General features: G+C 40.2%; 1 protein-coding gene across 2 annotated transcripts in view; it reads left to right on the top strand.

The window, feature by feature from the left end:
* The window catches only part of FER (FER tyrosine kinase), a 340,421-nt gene that overhangs the window by 266,371 nt on the left and 56,419 nt on the right, over positions 1 to 17,631 (top strand). For both annotated transcript variants that reach the window (XM_073677555.1, XM_073677564.1), the window contains exon 18: positions 12,028 to 12,151. In XM_073677555.1, coding sequence (XP_073533656.1) covers positions 12,028 to 12,151 — 124 coding nt within the window. The remainder of the gene's footprint in view (positions 1 to 12,027; positions 12,152 to 17,631) is intronic.

The raw sequence follows: 17,631 nt of genomic DNA, 5'->3' as shown, positions 1-17,631 counted from the left end.
CTGTAATAGTCTCAGGGTTCTGTTTCAAGTGCAGAGAGCATCATGAAGACTAAGGAAAACGCCAGGCAGGTCCGAAATACTGTTGTGGAGAAGTTTAAAGCCGGATTTGGATACAAAAAGATTTCCCAAGTTTTAAACATCTCAAGGAGCACTGTGCAAGCGATCATATTGAAATGGAAGGAGTATCAGACCACTGCAAATCTACCAAGACCCGGCTGTCCCTCTAAACTTTCATCTCGAACAAGGAGAAGACTGATCAGAGATGCAGCGAAAAGGCCCATGATCACTCTGGATGAACTGCAGAGAACTACAGCTGAGGTGGGAGAGTCTGTCCATAGGACAACAATCAGTCGTACACTGCACAAATCTGGCCTTTATGGAAGAGTGGCAAGAAGAAAGCAATTTCTCAAAGATATCCATAAAAAGTCTCATTAGAAGTTTGCCACAAGCCACCTGGGAGACACATCAAACATGTGGAATAAGGTGCACTGGTCAGATGAAACCAAAATCAAACTTTTTGGCCACAAAACAAAACGATATGTTTGGCGTAAAAGCAACACAGCTCATCACCCTCAAAATACCATCCCCACTGTCAAACATGGTGGTGGCAGCATCATGGTTTGGGCCTGCTTTTCTTCAGCAGGGACAGGGAAGATGGTTAAAAGTGATGGGAAGATGGACTGAGCCAAATACAGGACCATTCTGGAAGAAAACCTGTTTGAGTCTGCAAAAGACCTGAGACTGGGACGGAGATTTATCTACCAACAAGACAATGATCTCAAACATAAAGCAAAATCTACAAAGGAATGGTTCAAAAATAAATGTATCCAGCTGTTAGAATGGCCAAGTCAAAGTCAAGACCTGAATCCAATCGAGAATCTGTGGAAAGAGCTGAAAACTGCTGTTCACAAACGCCCTCCATCCAACCTCAATGAGCTTGAGCTGTTTTGCAAGGAAGAATGGACAAGAATTTCAGCCTCTCGATGTGCAAAACTGATAGAGACATACCCAAAGCGACTTGCAGCTGTAATCGCAGCAAAAGGTGGCGGTACAAAGTATTAACTCAAGGGGTCAAATAATATTGCACGCCCCACTTTTCAGTTTTGAATTTGTTAAAAAAGTTTAAAATATCCAATAAATTTCGTTCCACTTCACGATTGTGTCCCACTTGTTGATTCTTCCCCAAAAAATTAGAATTTTATATCTTTATGTTTGAAGCCAGAAATGTGGCAAAAGGTGGAAAAGTTGAAGGGGGCCAAACACTTTAACAATGCACTGTATGTATGTATATGTGTATATATGGGCAATTCAAAAGAAGGTAGGACCGGCACCACTGATGCACCTGTTGCCAGTAACGTTCCTAGGGATCGTCAAGTAAACCGAGCCCCTGGGATCTCTGGTGCTCACCAAAGAGAAAAAAAAACGTTCAAAATATGTCCATTTAGAAAGAGAAAAGGTGGCACTCACCGGCCCATTAAAAGTTTCTTTATTTGGTTACATTAAAACATGGATACAGAGGAGTCAGTGGAACACATATCATACATGGGTCGGTGAGTGCCACCATTTCTCTTTCTATATGGACATATATATACAATATATTATGTGTGTGTGTGTGTGTGTGTGTGTGTGTGTGTTGACCTGCACATGGGAAGCGCATACTTTCATGGCCAAAAGTGTTGGCACTCTTGAAATTGTTCCAGAGAATGAAGTATTTCTCTTAAAAAAAATTATTGCAATTACACGTTTTGTTATACCCATTTATTTCCTTTGTGTGTATTGGAACAGCGCCAAAATAAACAGTGAAAAAAAGGCAAGTTGGACATAATTTCACACAAAACCCCCAAAATGGGCCCGACAAAATTGTTGACGCCCTCAACTTAATATTTGGTTGCACACTCTTTGGAATAAATAACTGCGATCAATCGCTTCCTATAACCATCAACAAGCTTCTTACATCTCTCAACTGGAATTTTGGACCACTTTTCTTTTGCAAACTGCTCCAGGTCTTTCATATTTGAAGGGTGTCTTGTCCTGACAACAATTTTAAGATCTCTTGACAGATGTTCAATGGGATTTCAATCCGGACTCATTGCTGGGCACTTCAGAACTCTCCAGCACTTTGTTTCCATCCATTTCTGGGTGCTTCTTGAAGTATGTTTGGGGTCATTGTCTTGCTGGAAGACCCATGACCTAGGATGCCAACCCAGCTTTCTGCCTCTGATCACTACATTGCATCCCAAAATTCTTTGGTAATCTTCAGATTTCATGATGCCTTACACAAAGTCAAGGCACTCGGTGTCAGAGGCAGCAAATCAATCCCAAAACATCTTTGAACCACCACGATATTTGACTGTAGGTACTATGTTCTTTTCTTTGTAGGTCTCTTTCTGTTTTCGGTAAACAGTAGAATGAAAAGCTCTATCTTGGTCCCACCTGTCCACAAAACGCTTTCCTAGAAGGATTTTGGCTTACTTACGTACATTTTGGCAAACTGCAGTCTAGCTGTCACTGGTGTGTCAGGGTTGACAGACATTCATACGGTGTTCGGCTGTAGAAGGTCGCTGCGTTTTGGCTTTAAAAACATCTCCCTGATCCTTTTATGATTCCTCTGTCTTTAGGACCCAGCGGTGATCCTCGCTTTGCTTTGGGGACTATACCTTTCCCTTTAGGACCCTGATGTATCTACCTATCTGCTGTTAATCAGCACTTACTTGCTGCGTCCTTAAATGCACTCAGATCCTCAGAGAGTTGCTGGTGATAGCGTGTGTTACCTATTCAGGCCTGGGATTCTAGTAGTTGACTAGAATTACTTTGGATTTCCTTTGTGGATTGTTGCCGTGCTTTCTCCGGAGTCATCTTGGAGTTAAGTGTGTTCACCTGTTTCCCTTGTGTGTACTTTAGTTTGTAGTGGAACTGACTTAGTTCTCACCCCTACCTAGGACCTAGCTTTAAGGTCATCTATTGCCAGGTTTCCTGCTCAGCTATAGGTGAAGAGCCTTTTTAGGGTCTATAGGGGATTCAGGGTTTGTCATTATATCTGTTTAGGAGTCTCCACTCTCCCTTTCCCTAGTTGTAGGGCTCCCTCCGCTTTTCCCCATACCTAGCGTGACACTAGCTTTTTTATGTCTCTCTGTCAGCAGAGAGGTCCTCCTGGGTCTACTGCAATAGCGTTTCATGTCATTCAAATGTCAACGGATAGTTCGTGCTGACACTGATGTACCCTGAGCCTGCAGGACAGCTTGAATATCTTTGGAACCTGATTGGGGGCTGCTTATCCACCAACCGGACTATACGGCGTGGTATCCTTTCAGTGCCATGGGTTGTAAACTTCTTGATTATGTTGCGCACCATGGACAAAGGAAAATCAAGATCTCTGGAGATGGGGTTGTAACTTTGAAATTGTTTATATTTTTCAATAACTTTGGTTCTCAAGTCCTTAGACAGTTTTCCTCTCCTCTTACTATTCTCCATGCTTAATGGGGCACACACAGGCACACAATGCAGAAATTGAGTCAACTTCTTCCTTTTTTATCTGGTTTCTGGTGTGATTTTCATATTGCCCACACCTGTTACTTGCCACAGGTGAGTTTGAATGAACATCACATGCTTGAAACAAAGTTGTTTACCTACGTCTTTGAAAAGGTGCGTACAATTTTGTCCGCCCAATTTTGGGGGTTTTATGTGAAATTATGTCCAATTTTGCTTTATTTCTCATTTTTGTTTTGTGGTGTTCTAATACACACAAAGGAAATAAACGTGTGTATAACAAGACATGTGTAACTGTAATAATTTTCTGAGAGAAATGCTTCATTTTCTGGAACAATTTCAAGGGTGCCAACACTTTCAGCCATAACTGTATAAAAATACAAAAAAAATGCTCAATATTTGTCATTAAGGCTCAAAATATTGCAATACTGCCTGTATTAATAAGATAACGTGCTCCAGCATTTATTCTTCTATTAAAGTTTCATTATAAAAAAATATTTTTATTATGCATACTGTGTGTGGAGGCCTTAATCACACTTGAACTATGCTTGTATGATCAGTATTTTTATGAAGACAAAATATTTTTGGTGCCATATAGTATTTCAGTCAACTATAAAGCTAAAAACCCAATAAATCAATACTAAAAAGATGAGACTGTTCTGTTGTAAAAGTCATTTGTGGGAAATTGAGTCGGTAAGACGTTTTTTTTTGTTTGCTGCTTATGACTTTCATCTGGCAATACATGAAAATACAGAGTAACTAAATACAATCTGCTGTAATTTGAAAACCGTGGAGCTGGGAGAGAATTTGAAATGTAACAGAATATGGATTTTAATGACTTTTTTTTCCCTTTTACAAGTAATTAGAAGTTTGAGATTTTATGAATTGTTTACTTTTCAGCATGAAACAATTTTTAATATCCAAAATCTACGCAGAGAGGTTGAGTGGAGCACGTGTAAACTGAAGTGTGTTTATTATACAAGAGAAAATGTTACAGAGAAGGAATACTAATTCAACCAGTATCCAGCACAACAATATTAGTTACAGCCGTGCAGGACAATAGGGGTCGCAGCCGTGCAGGACAATAGGGGTCGCAGCCGTGCAGGACAATAGGGGTCGCAGCCGTGCAGGACAATAGGGGTCGCAGCCGTGCAGGACAATAGGGGTCGCAGCCGTGCAGGACAATAGGGGTCGCAGCCGTGCAGGACAATAGGGGTCGCAGCCGTGCAGGACAATAGGGGTCGCAGCCGTGCAGGACAATAGGGGTCGCAGCCGTGCAAGACAATGTTAAAAAACTTCATAGTGCAACAACGTTACAATAGTAAACAGTGTACCAGTACGCAACAACGTTAGTCACAACAGCGCATAATAGTATTAATCATAATTGTGCAGAACAAAACATTAAAAAATCATATTAATAAAAATGTACACAATACAATGGTATGTAACAATGCTACTCAAAACCAAACATAAGCGTATTGAAATCAAAAAGAAGTAAACCGAAATGGAGGCCAAATATAAGTAAGGGGAAAAATTATCAATCCTTTATTGGACAAACAGTTGGTGTGCAGGGATAATGCAACAAGATAAAAGCAGGCGCACATCCAAATAACAATGTTAATAGTTTAAAACTATGAGACTGTATGCAAGAAGAAACAGCTGGGTGTAAGCATCCACTAGTCTGTTTGGCAACGTACAAATACAATGATGACAATGCACATGTAAGATAAAAAAAAGTATATGGCTATGTGCCCACTATGCAGAAATGCTGCGGAGCATTTCTGCATCTCCTTGGCAGAAAAAACGCATGCGGATTTTACATGCGTTTTTTCTGCAAGATAGAAGCGTTTGTGAAGCATTTTTAACATGCGATTTCACATGCGGGTTGTCAAGCGCTTTTCTAAGCTTTTTTTAGCATCACTTGGAAAAGTGTTTGACAAGTTGGTCACACTATATAAATCCATGCAACCGGCATGGATTTATGTTGTGTGACCAAGTTACGATGCTGCAAATGCAGCATCAATAGTAAAAAAAAATAAAAATGTTGAAAAATTAAAAAAAAAAAACATTTGACTCGCCTCCTGAGGGCCCCCAATCTCCACTACGGTGTGTCCGGTGTCTTCGGTGGCTCACGGTGCTCTAAAACAGGACCCTCCATGACGTCATTTAGTCATGTGACAGGTCACTCGACCGCCGACGTCCGCTGTCGCGTGACCTATCACATGACTAAATGACGTCATGGAGGGTCCTTTTACACCACCGCGAGCAGCCGAAGAGCCAGCAGCGCTGCCGGAAGCAGACAGGGGGCCAAGTATGTTTTTTTTTTTTTTTTTTTTTTTTTTAATTCTTTAACTACAGGTACTATGGTACCCGGATCTGGAGGCGAGTCTCCTCTTCTCCAAACCCGGGTACCATCAGCACATTGAATCGCATAATATCCGCATGTGTACGTGTAGTCATGCGGATGTTATGCGGTCCAATGCAAGTCAATGGCGGCGATTTCCCTGCGATTCCACAAAATTAATGGTTGTGCTGCGGATTTTTCCGCAATGATAATCGGCAGCGGAAATTTCCGCAGCATGTGCACAGCACATGCAGATCATCATTGGGAAACATGGCAGACAACTTAACAAGCGTTTTGAATGCGTTTTCGGGGCGGAAATGGCGCTGCGGAAACGCATTAAATCCGCATCTTGGGCACGCAGCCTATTTGATATAATGATGGTCTATATGAGTCTGGGCAAGATGTTAAAGGGCAGTGGCAATGCTTAAATGGATATACAGATAAAAAATACTAGAATGTGGAAATGTCCGCTGAGAAAAAGGTATATACATAGCAATACTGCAATGCTGGCCCATAGAACAAAACCATGTCCATGAAAGATATGTGCATCAATGCCAAGGTGCTGAAGTGCATAGATACAGTGACATGTAAAAGTTTGGGCACCCCTGGTCAAGATTACTGTTATTGTGAACAGTTAAGTAAGTTGAAGATGAAATGATCTCTAAAAGGCCTAAAGTTAAAGATGACACATTTCCTTTGTATTTTAGGCAAATAAATATATATATTTTCATCTTCTACATTTTAAAAATTGCAAAAAGGAAAATGGGTCGATGCAAAAGTTTGGGCACCCTGCATGGTTAGTACCTAGTAGCACCCCTTTTTGAAATTTTCAAAGCTTGTAAACGCGTTTTGTAGCCAGATAAGTCTTTCAGTTCTTGTTTGAGGGATTTTCATCCATTCGTCCTTGGAAAATTCTTCCAGTTCTGTGAGATTCCTAGATAGTCTTTCATTCACTGCTATTTTGAGGTCTAGCCACAGATTTTCAATGATGATCAGATCAGGGGACTATAAGGGCCATTGTTAAACCTTCAGCTTGCACCTTTTGAGGTAGTCTATTGTGGATTTTGACGTGTATTTAGGATCATTATCAATTGGTAGAAGCCATCCTTTTTTCAACTTGAACTTTTTTATAGATGGTGTTATGTTTCTGGGTTATTATAAAGCTGGGAAATTTGCGTCACCTGGCCTTTCCTAACGATGATAGTGAACAGGCCATAACCCTAACAGGCTATTTAAGGTCTGAAACCTGGGTCAAAGTTATCTGAGCACACACATCTCCAAGGGTGCCCAAACTTTTGCATCTGCCCATTTTCCTGTTTGCAATTTTTAACATGTAAAAAAATGACTATATATATCTTTTTTTTTGCCTAAAATACAAAGGAAGCCCTTGAAATCTGCTTTGATTCATTGTTATGTTTGCGTTTTTTTAATTGTGCCTAGCAAAAGAAGTTGATGGCATGGAACAACCCATGTAAAGTTTTTGTTATGTATGTATGTTTGTGTACATATGCACACACACACACACATATATATATATATATATATATATATATATATATATATATATATATATATATATATATATTAGCTATAAAAAGTTTGTAGTTAGAAAACTCACTTTCTGTCCGTATGAGAAACTTATTACTGCCGGATTCCTGTAAACCCACAAACATGAACAGCTGAGCAGTAGCTTGAGGATAAGCAGGTGTAACATACCAGGAGCTGTCATTAAATTAAAAAAGCCATTAAGGTCATCACCTAAGGAGAGCCTGTTTCTTAAGAAGCCTGAAATCTAGTACTTGCACAATAGAAGAAATGTACAGATGATGGCAATTAAAATGCAAATCCTTCACACAAACATTTCAGCTTAATATGCCAGAGCCTTGGAGACTCAGTCAATCTGCTCTTAAATCTGTTTAATAACCCTGCATTATCCTGTTTATTGCGAAGCATAAGTAGCTCTACCTTGCTAAGAAAATTCTAATGTATATTTCTATTATGGAAGCCTTTCAAACCCTCACTTAACACAGTGGGTCACTAAGTGTATCTAATCTACTCCAAACATAACGATGTGGACTCCGTCATTGCACTAGACATTGTTGGCTGTAAATATGCTTTAACTTGATATTGAATTAAAGTTAAATTGTCATTCAGGGTAAATGTTTTCATACCTTCAATATTCTCAATTGCTATATTATTTTTTTATAGTTAATTTATTAGTGACACAATTAGCGCCAAAGGGTTGATTGAAAACATAACAGTATATACAAGCAGTCAAAGCCAATTTACTCGGAAGTTTACAATTCTGGTGGACAACTATGTGCACATAATAATAAAAATAGAATGGCACAATGGGTAAAAGGTGAAGATAATGTAAGACCGCTTCCTGTAGCTTACATGTCTCCCTTCAATATGTTTGTGTCAAAAAAGTTTAGAAAGGAAGCAGTGATAATCCTGCATCACACTCAGATACGTCAACATCAGTAGTGTAAATCCACATTAAATCTGTCCACTAATCCGTACCAGAATCAATACTGACTCAATCTATAACTTGCACTTATTGCAGTGGATGTGGCAATGATTTTAAAAGCACTCCCCCCTACTAAGTCAAAAGTGCCCAATTTTTGACCTTTTTGTATTCCTGCTCGTCCCCTGAATATTAGAATTAGAATTTTTTTTTTTTTTTAAATCTGCCATATGGTTCCAGAGAGATGGGACTTACTGTACTTTTCAGACTATAAGACGCACCTAGGTTTTAGAGGAAGAAAATAGAAAAACAAAAATGTAAGCAAAAAATGTGCTCATGGTGCCCTGTTAAGGGGGAGGGGGTCTGCTGCTGACACTGTTATAGGGATAACGTCCCCTAATTCTGTATCTCTATCGCCCATCCTGGTATATATGGCCCCCTCCTTCCTGTTATACGTGACCACCATCCCCGTCCTGTTATGCATGGCACCCCTCATGCCCATCCTGGTATGTCTGGCACCCTTCATCCCTCATCCTGTTATGTATGGCCCCCCTCATCCCTCTTTCTGGTATGTATTGCACCCTTCATCCTGGTATATATGGCCCCCACTACCATGGGTTGTAGTGAATATTCATGGTCTTTAATAGCGGGCACACAGACCGCCGGCCGCAGCAGGAGCCGCGCTGAGGGTTCAGTGTGCACACTATTAAGGTGAGTGAATGGTCACTGCTCCCCACCCACATAGTCCCGGCTTGGGGAGCAGTGACTATTCCGGCAGAGCATCTCACAGTGTGAGGGTGCATGGCAGTTATGCCATGCGAGGCTCACACAGTGAGATTCCTGTCGGTAGCAGAGCAGGACGCAGCGCTGGAAGAGAGAGGAGGTAAGTATGATTGTTTTTTTTGTGTGCAGTGTGATGGGGATCAGAGGGTGCCAAGCATACCAGGAAGAGGAGGGATGAGGGGGGCCATACATACCAGGATGAGGGATGAAGGGTGCCATGTATACCAGGAGCAGCGCTGCAGGTACGGTGTGCGACGCTATTAAGGAAAATTAAACTTTTGTCTTTTTTTTATTTTCATTTTTAAAAACACTTTTTTTCACTTTTTACTGTACTTGTTAGTTTTCTTAGGGAACTTGAACCTGCGATCGTCTGGCATGGATTTATATTGTGTGACCAACTCATGCTGCTTTAAATGCAGCATCAATAGTGAAAAAAAAAGAATTAAAACGTAAAAAATAAAAAAAAATACATTATACTTACCTCTCCGGCGATAATGACGTCAACACAGGTCCTTTCAGAACACCCCGAGATGCCGAGGACAGAGCACCCCACCGGAGAGGAGACCGGGGGCCACCGGAGAGGTAAGTATAATATATATATTTTTTTTTTTTTACGTTTTAATTATTTTTTTTTTTTACTAATGGTACCCGGGTCGGATGAGAGTCTCCTCTTCTCCAGACCCGTGTACCATCTGCGCATTGAACCGCATAACATCCGCATGTATACATGCGGGTGTTATGCGGTTCAATGCAAGTCATTGGCAGCGATTTCACCACGATTACACACAATAAATGGTTGTGCTGCATAATTTTTTCGCAATGATAATCCGCAGCAGAAATTTCCGGAGCATGTGCACAGCACATGCGGATTATCATTGGGAAACATGACAGACAACTTAACAAGCGATTTTAATGTGTTTTCGCAGCGGAAATGCCACCACGAAAACGCATTATATCCACATTGTGGGCACACAGCCTTACACCATTTTTAGGTCATTCAGTGATCACCATAAATAAGCTGTTCACTGCATTGTGCTTGTTACCATTACCAAGGATGCAAAAACTCGTATTAATGAAGTGTTCAGAGTGACTGCAGAAATTGTCTGGAGCTCAATGTTATATATTTGTTTCTTTTCAATATTTTCATCTTACACTCAGTTAGGGATAGGTTCACACGAGCGTTTAAACAATTGTTCAGTTTCATCCAGAAGAGTGGGATGATTTTTTTTTTCACTTGTCATCCGTGTTCAGTCAGTATATAATCCGTTTTTTACAGCCACAGATACTAATGACTTTTACAAGACCATTTACAGTTTCCTATGTTACAGAATTGCAATGTGTCCATAAAAATAGCGTGCTATACTTTGGCATCTGATTTTTTATTAAACCCACCCATAGACTTGAATGGATGAGCCTTATTTGATTTACAGAAGAAACTAGTGCAGGCTGCGATTTTTTTCACACGCAGATTCAGTCATTGAAAAAATAATCGCTCAGTTGCACTGCCCCATTGAATAACATTGCTCCGAGTGCTGCTCAACAGTGTGTGTTTTTTCCTGATAAAGAAGTCTGATGACTCCGAAACACATTGATAAACTGCAATGATTCATCTGGTCTCCTGGGATTTTCTTCTGAATCTTCATCACCAGTGCAGAGGGTACACCTTCTCCTTTCTGGCGTATTATCATTTTTTTTAATCCGTGGAACTGCAACATCTGATAATTTCAAACATGTTAGTTGTTGTGTTGTACAGAACCTCATCAGGTGAGCCCCCCTGCACTTTGTCTCTTACCATCAGATAAGACCCTATTGAGATTTTTGTTCCCATGCACTTTCTACGCATGATCACCTGGACATTTTGATATGTTTTTTTCTGTGACCACCTTGACAACTAGGACTTACCTGTATGTCCCATGTCTGGAATGAATTAGAGGGAATAATATATTACTGTTATTTGACCCCTAATATAACGATATATAAAGATACGCTGCTAGAAAAACATACATCTTTATGTAATACACTGTGCCTGTGATGAAGAATACCATTTAGTGCTTTAGGCACTTAGCAGTGCTGCCTGCGGCTCAATGCAAAAGCTGCTGCGGTTATAGAGTCATTAATTAAGCACAGCCTGAGATCTGGGCCCCTCTCTAATGTCATTCGGAGTAAAGGGGTCCATACCTCAATATTCTGCGTTAGAGAGGTGAAAAAAGGACAAATACTCAGCAACATGCATTGCGATTGGGCTCCACTCATGGGCCCTTGTTCTGGCTGCATATGCGGTATGTCCTTCCCTGATTGTGATTTTATGTCAAATTGTGTACATACTGTATGTAAACATATGTTTCATTAGCTTTCATTTTATTATTTTTTTTTCTTAAAATTTTTTCCAGCACAGAAACGTAAAAAACTTTGGAACTGACTTCATTAGAGAATTGCTCTTAATTCTTGTAAAATAAAAATTGGATGCAAGTGAATTTGGGGAATTGCACGGGGTTGTCTTTACAAGAATGAAGACAAATCCCCTAATACAGTAATTTTCAAAGTCTCATATCTTTTCATGCTGGACAAAATGTATAAATAAATCCATAACAGTTGAGTGACTCTTTAAGGGACAGGTCCACAGATAGATCATATGCAGAACTCTTTCTCTTGACAGTAGACATCGGGGGTATGGAAGTACTGGGTATGTTGAGCTTCATTATGCTAGATTTTTTGTCCTATCCTTCTTCCTTTCTCCATTGGAGAACTTGTACTCTGATAATCAAAGTATTTACATTTATGGGGTAGTTCAGGAACATAGCTTTTGGGCTAATGAGCGTTCTGCCAAAAACCATGTACTTGTGACATCTTTTTCTAGTGAGATCATTCATTGTTAGCAAATTGTAAATTGCTAGTCAGTGAAATTCTTATTTCTTTTAGCTCTCTCTCCCCTTTTCTGTTTTCTCAGGTGGTGATTTCTTGACTTTTTTAAGAAAGAGGAAAGATGAGATGAAACCTAAACAGCTTGTAAAGTTTTCCTTGGATGCTGCTTCTGGCATGGCCTATCTGGAGTCTAAAAACTGTATACACAGGTATTACCCTATGAATGTTTATTATTTAAAATATTTTGCTGATTCGCTTCTTTTTATTTTTTTTTTAAATCTTGTTCTTATGAAATATGCTTAATATGTGTTTCTCCCCATGGATCAGATCACATCTTGTAAAAAATCTCACAGGTTACTTTCCATGAAATTAAAATAACACCTGAATATATAATCTCCCATCATTTACTGTACTTTTATCTTTAGTCCTGCACAGGAAACCACTAATGACAGTTAATACTGTACCCATTGGGGTTGTTACCCAGCCTTCCACAGACACTGAATTACATTCTGATGTGATTGTTTTTTTGTTTTTTTTAATGATCTGTGATTATACTTTTTTTTTTTCTTTTTGCTATACAATACTTTAAGATATTGGTAATAGTATCAAAAGAGACTGTGTACCCAAGAGAGAGCGGTTTTATTTCAAGACCTCCTGGAAATTGTTATCTCGAATAGTAGACAGATACTTTTTTTTTTTCGTATTCTATTTTTTTTAGACATGGTTATGCTTTTTTCTTTTATTATCACTTCCATCTTGAAGAGTTGTGATTTTTCTGTACAGTAATGCTTCATTAGAACAAAACAGAGGGACAGACCTGACAGATGAAGCCATTTTATTGACAAATGCCTGCTAAAAATACACTGCGACCAATTCATTTAACACTTGATCTCTAGAGTCCACTACTTAATTGGACCTCTTAACATTTATAGCACACTAGAGGACTTTCTTGCTTCTTGTCTGTAAAATAAACTCTTTAACTTTTATTACCGCCGCTATGAAAAGCTCTGTACAGATTCTGTAATTTTCTGTATTTTGTTTTTTTTCCTCATCCCAACTCCCCGCAAGTCATGTTTCTTCTTTCTTTTCAGTAGAATTTGTTATGCGACATTTTATAACAAATTTACCGAATCAGACATATTAATAATTCTTGGTGGCAACGTGAGACTACGCTGTAGAGAGTTTAATCAGTTGAATGCCACTGGCGTTTCTACTGATGATGTACTACCATTCAAGCTATATACATGTATTCTAAAGGATCCTCTAAAGCACGCTGCTGTGTTGTCTGTTCCGCAATTACATTTATAAAGTTGGAAGCTTGGCTATCGGTGAGCCTCTGGGTAATGTAATGCAACAGTGTGAGTGATGTTATTATAGTTACTGTAAATGCAGTTCTGATACCGTACAACTCGATATGGCTTTATGAGCTTGTGCCAGAGTAGCGATTTATTATTAATGCTAGAATTTACTTGAATTATAGGTACTGTACCAATATGTTGCATTGCTTTGATTGATAGCCTGCTCTATAGTGTCTTTAGCATGTGTGCACTAAGTTGGCTGTCAATCCAAGTACAGGGGAACGATTACAGTGCACTCACTATGTAGTAAGCAGTGAACGTACCAGTCTCCTGTACTGTCCCAATGACTGTAAGCAAGCGGCAGCATGGAAAATAGGACTTCATTTTCTCCCTGTAGCCACTGCTTCAACTTCAGTATGACAATCATGTGTGATTTAAATGCTATTTACCTGCAGGTTACCAATATATCATACAGGCAGCTATACTGATGTAGATGGCAGAAGGTTAAGTCAGGCAGAGAGTGCACAGAAGCATAGGGCTTATTCTACACTTGGATTAGCTTGAAGTGGGGCTTTTCAGGAGCAGTGGAGGGGTCTGCAGCACTGAGGAGAAGCAAATGCTGCAGTGACTTGTAGTTTTAGCAGTTGAAATGGAATGAAACTGAAAGGGAGAAGATACAGATTAGACATTAAAAGAACTTTTTGACTGTGAGGGTGATCAATGAGTGGAACAGGCTGCCACAAGAGGTGGTTAGTTCTCCTTCAATGGAAGTCTTCAAATAGAGACTGGACAGACATCTGTCTATTGTGGTTTAGTGAATCCTGCATTGAGCAGGGGATTGGACACGATGACCCTGGAGGTCCCCTCCAGCTCTTAACATTCTATGATTCTAAGAATGGCATCGACCGCCCGATTACAATAAAAAAAACTTTGTTGGGCTTTGTCCATATATTGAAGGGGTTGTTCGGTCCAAACTTATAAGTCTGCAGTCACTGTGTGACTGCAGACTGATGAATCCCCCCAGCACAAGCTCTGTGCGCTGCGAGGATTTACCAGTTGAGTCAGGACCAGAGGGTATGCATAAGTTATACCTACTCCTGGCCAGTGGGCACGGCCGCACTCTCCATACACTTGTATGAAGTGAGTCCGCTCCGTCTAGTCGGCCCATTGGACGACAGCATCACTAAACCGGGCTCGGCCTCGCTCAATAATAGTGTATGGAGCAAGACCACACCCACTAGACTGGCTCTTGGAGTATGTAAAACTCATAAATACACTCCGGTTCCGGCTCAGAAACCAGCGAATCCCTGCAGCGCTCAGTGTAACTGCAGACTTATTGATTTGGACCGGACAGCCCCTTTAGCTATAAGTATGCATTTATTGTTCTTTGTGAAAAATAACGTGATTGTGAACATTGCGGGATAGTCCCTGAGCTCAGTGATTAGCTGCAGTGACGATACATGCTGTTGACATGATGTCTCCGCTGCAACCAAAACCCAATAAGCTACGGGAAGCCGGTGCTGGACTTGTGGAGGGGGGAGCACCTGCTCTGTTTTTTATATTAGAGCGTTTGGGGTCTACTTACCTGAAAGGGGAAAACCTCTTTAAAAGGAACCTGTCATGTCTTATCTGCTAAGTAAACTGCCCCCATAACGTTGTTAGTGATGCAATGTGCATGACTAACACGCTGTTTTCATTAAAACTCTGAAGTTGTGGGGCGTTTGTGCAGTATCACGGCTAGGCAGTAAAGCTTCCAGCGCTGGGAGCTGCGCCTGCGCAGTGAGGCTGGGTAGTTTCCAGCTTCACTGCGCATGCACTGTGACGAGTGGCTCTGGCCGCGCACAGTGAAGCTGGAAACGTCACTGCACATTCACCGGGAGCAGCTCGTCACAGCACATGCGCAGTGAAGCTGGAAACTACACAGCCTCACTGCGCACATGCAGGGACCCGAGACTGGCCGTGTAAAACTGTGCTTGCGCCCCACTAATATCAGCACTCGCCGGGAGCAAAATTAAAATACGTGGGCGGCGCCAGCAGTGACTTAATGTGAGAATCACACCCCTATGACTGAAGGAGCTGGTAGGATTATAAGTACATAACATGTTATATCCTCATTATATTACTACTAATTTTAATGTAAAAAGACATGCACATGGCATCACTAACAACGCTATGGGGGCTGTTTACATAGCAGATAAGACATGACAGGTTCCCTTTAAGTAATTTTCTAGTCTGACCATTTCTACATTGGGTCTGGAACAGTTAAATGTTTCCATGATTTAGGTAGTTTATTTTTCTTGTCCACAGAGTGCTTTCACAGACAATCTCTTACAAGCTCTACACAACCTACCAGAGGCTCTTCTGCCTCCCAGCAGACTATATTTTCATGAAGACAAAATATTGGTTTGTACAGCTAGAGAACAGAAGCTGCTTGAGCCATGAATCACTATATCGGATTTGTTTTTACCTTTAATTCTATCTTGTGATCCTGAATAGAGAGATGCTGCTGAATATCCGTAATATAAATAATGGAACACCACATCCAAAAATGTATGTAAAGCGAGGCCTTCTTATTTATGGCACATCTGTAATTAGTAGCCTTCCTGCCACAACTACGAGATTGTTGTTTTCTAGATTATTTTTAATATACATGTTTTTAAATATATAAAAATAAAAAATTCATATTCATAGAGGGAAAAAACAAATTAATGCCCATTATAACCAGAGTTCAGATTTCATCTGGGATTACTTTACAGTACATACTATAAAGGTTAGTCAGACAGGGAATTAGCAAAGCAAGCTTTGCACAGACACAAGACACCTGGAACGCTCGTAAATTGGAGCAGAAATGTTAACTAGATAACTTTAGCTGTCACTCAAAATAATCACAAAACTAGTAATGCAGTGCATTTGCAAAAGCACTTAACCTTTTTGTGGGTCAGGCCCCACTCTGTCACTTTTGGATTTGGCTATGCTGAACCTGGTGCAGAGCCTGAGGGATTTTGCAGGCTCCTACGAACATTGTGAAGGACACCTCCAGGTCTTGGAGTAGTCTGTAGCAGTAACTGCTGAGGGCGCTCAGGGTTTCTTGGAGAGCGTTACTGGCATCAATAAATAGAAGTGTGATTGTAAAAAAAAAACAAGGTTAGGCCTGGCAGAGGTCATGCAACACCATAAGACCGATAAAGGCAGCGATCCCAAGACAAGAAGCAGACTTGGTCAAATCCAAAATGGCAAACAGACAAATTAACTGAAAACAAGAAATTATTGATCAGGCAAGGTTTGGCAGATCTAACTGGTTTACATAATCCGTGGTGACCAGCAAGAGGCCGCATACTAATCATCTGACGTAAACCTGTCCCTTTAAAGGGGTTGTCTACCTTTTGTGAACATTTTTCTTTTCTTAAATGCATGCATTTGGGGCTAAATTCTTTTTTTTTAATATTTTTTTCACTACTTTTTCAATTGGTGGAAGCTGATGGACAGGTCTGATCACATGCTCCCCCACCAGCCGCCATGTTATAGGCAGGAGAACTGTGCAGTCTGTGAGGAAAGCTGCAGTAACAAAAGCAGAAGGAGAACCTGTCATACCTATATAATAGTCAGTGCCACAAGATCATGTCCTCAACACACCCATTAAAATAAAGATAATATGGCTAACTCTGTTACCACATTCTGCAGCCAGCAATAGACAGTGTAATAAAGCGGCTATAGAAGGCAAACAGTGATACATTTTTAATGCAACCCAAATGTAAAAATCCTTTTTAGCCCCAATTGCATGCATTTAGGTAAGAAAAAAAATTGCCCCCAAAGGTGGTCAACTCTTTAAGTTGTATCAGAGCTTGTGCTCGCGCCACAACCTGGAGGTGGAGTTGAACAAGGAGGACCACCTTGTCAGTGATGAGATCTTGTGAGCTATTCATCCAGCTTTATAACTGACTTTCGTGTCGGTGATTTTTTCCTTGTACACACAAGAAGTTGACAAGTGATCTCTACAATAAAAGTGTTCGCTTATTTTCAGTGCTCGGTGGCCAGTGTAAAATTTTTAAAAATATTGACAATAAAAATAACCAATTCAAAATAACAAAAACCAAGTTAAACATCAAGAACTTGGTTTTAAAAAAAGATGATTTCCCTTCAAAGTAGCATGGTGGCAGAGTAATGACACCACTACACTGCAGTGCACTCTTTTTGTCTGTCAAACAGTAGCCAGATGTAAATATGTGGGGACTATGCCTCCTATTGCCGTATGCAGTACCAAGACATATGTCTCTGATATATTGGAAAAACTTTGTGTGAAACTAGCTTAACATTCACCTTATTATGGGACAAATGAGCAGTGAGTGAATATATCTTAAACTCTGGATCATTTTAGAGTAATTTTATACAAT

Source organism: Phyllobates terribilis, unplaced genomic scaffold (genome assembly GCF_046119375.1).
Source record: "Phyllobates terribilis strain yellow unplaced genomic scaffold, ASM4611937v1 Scaffold_1__5_contigs__length_1240528914, whole genome shotgun sequence".
NCBI lineage: Eukaryota > Metazoa > Chordata > Amphibia > Anura > Dendrobatidae > Phyllobates > Phyllobates terribilis.
The sequence above is the reverse complement of the archived record's forward strand: the minus strand, read 5'-3'. Positions and strand labels throughout refer to the sequence as shown.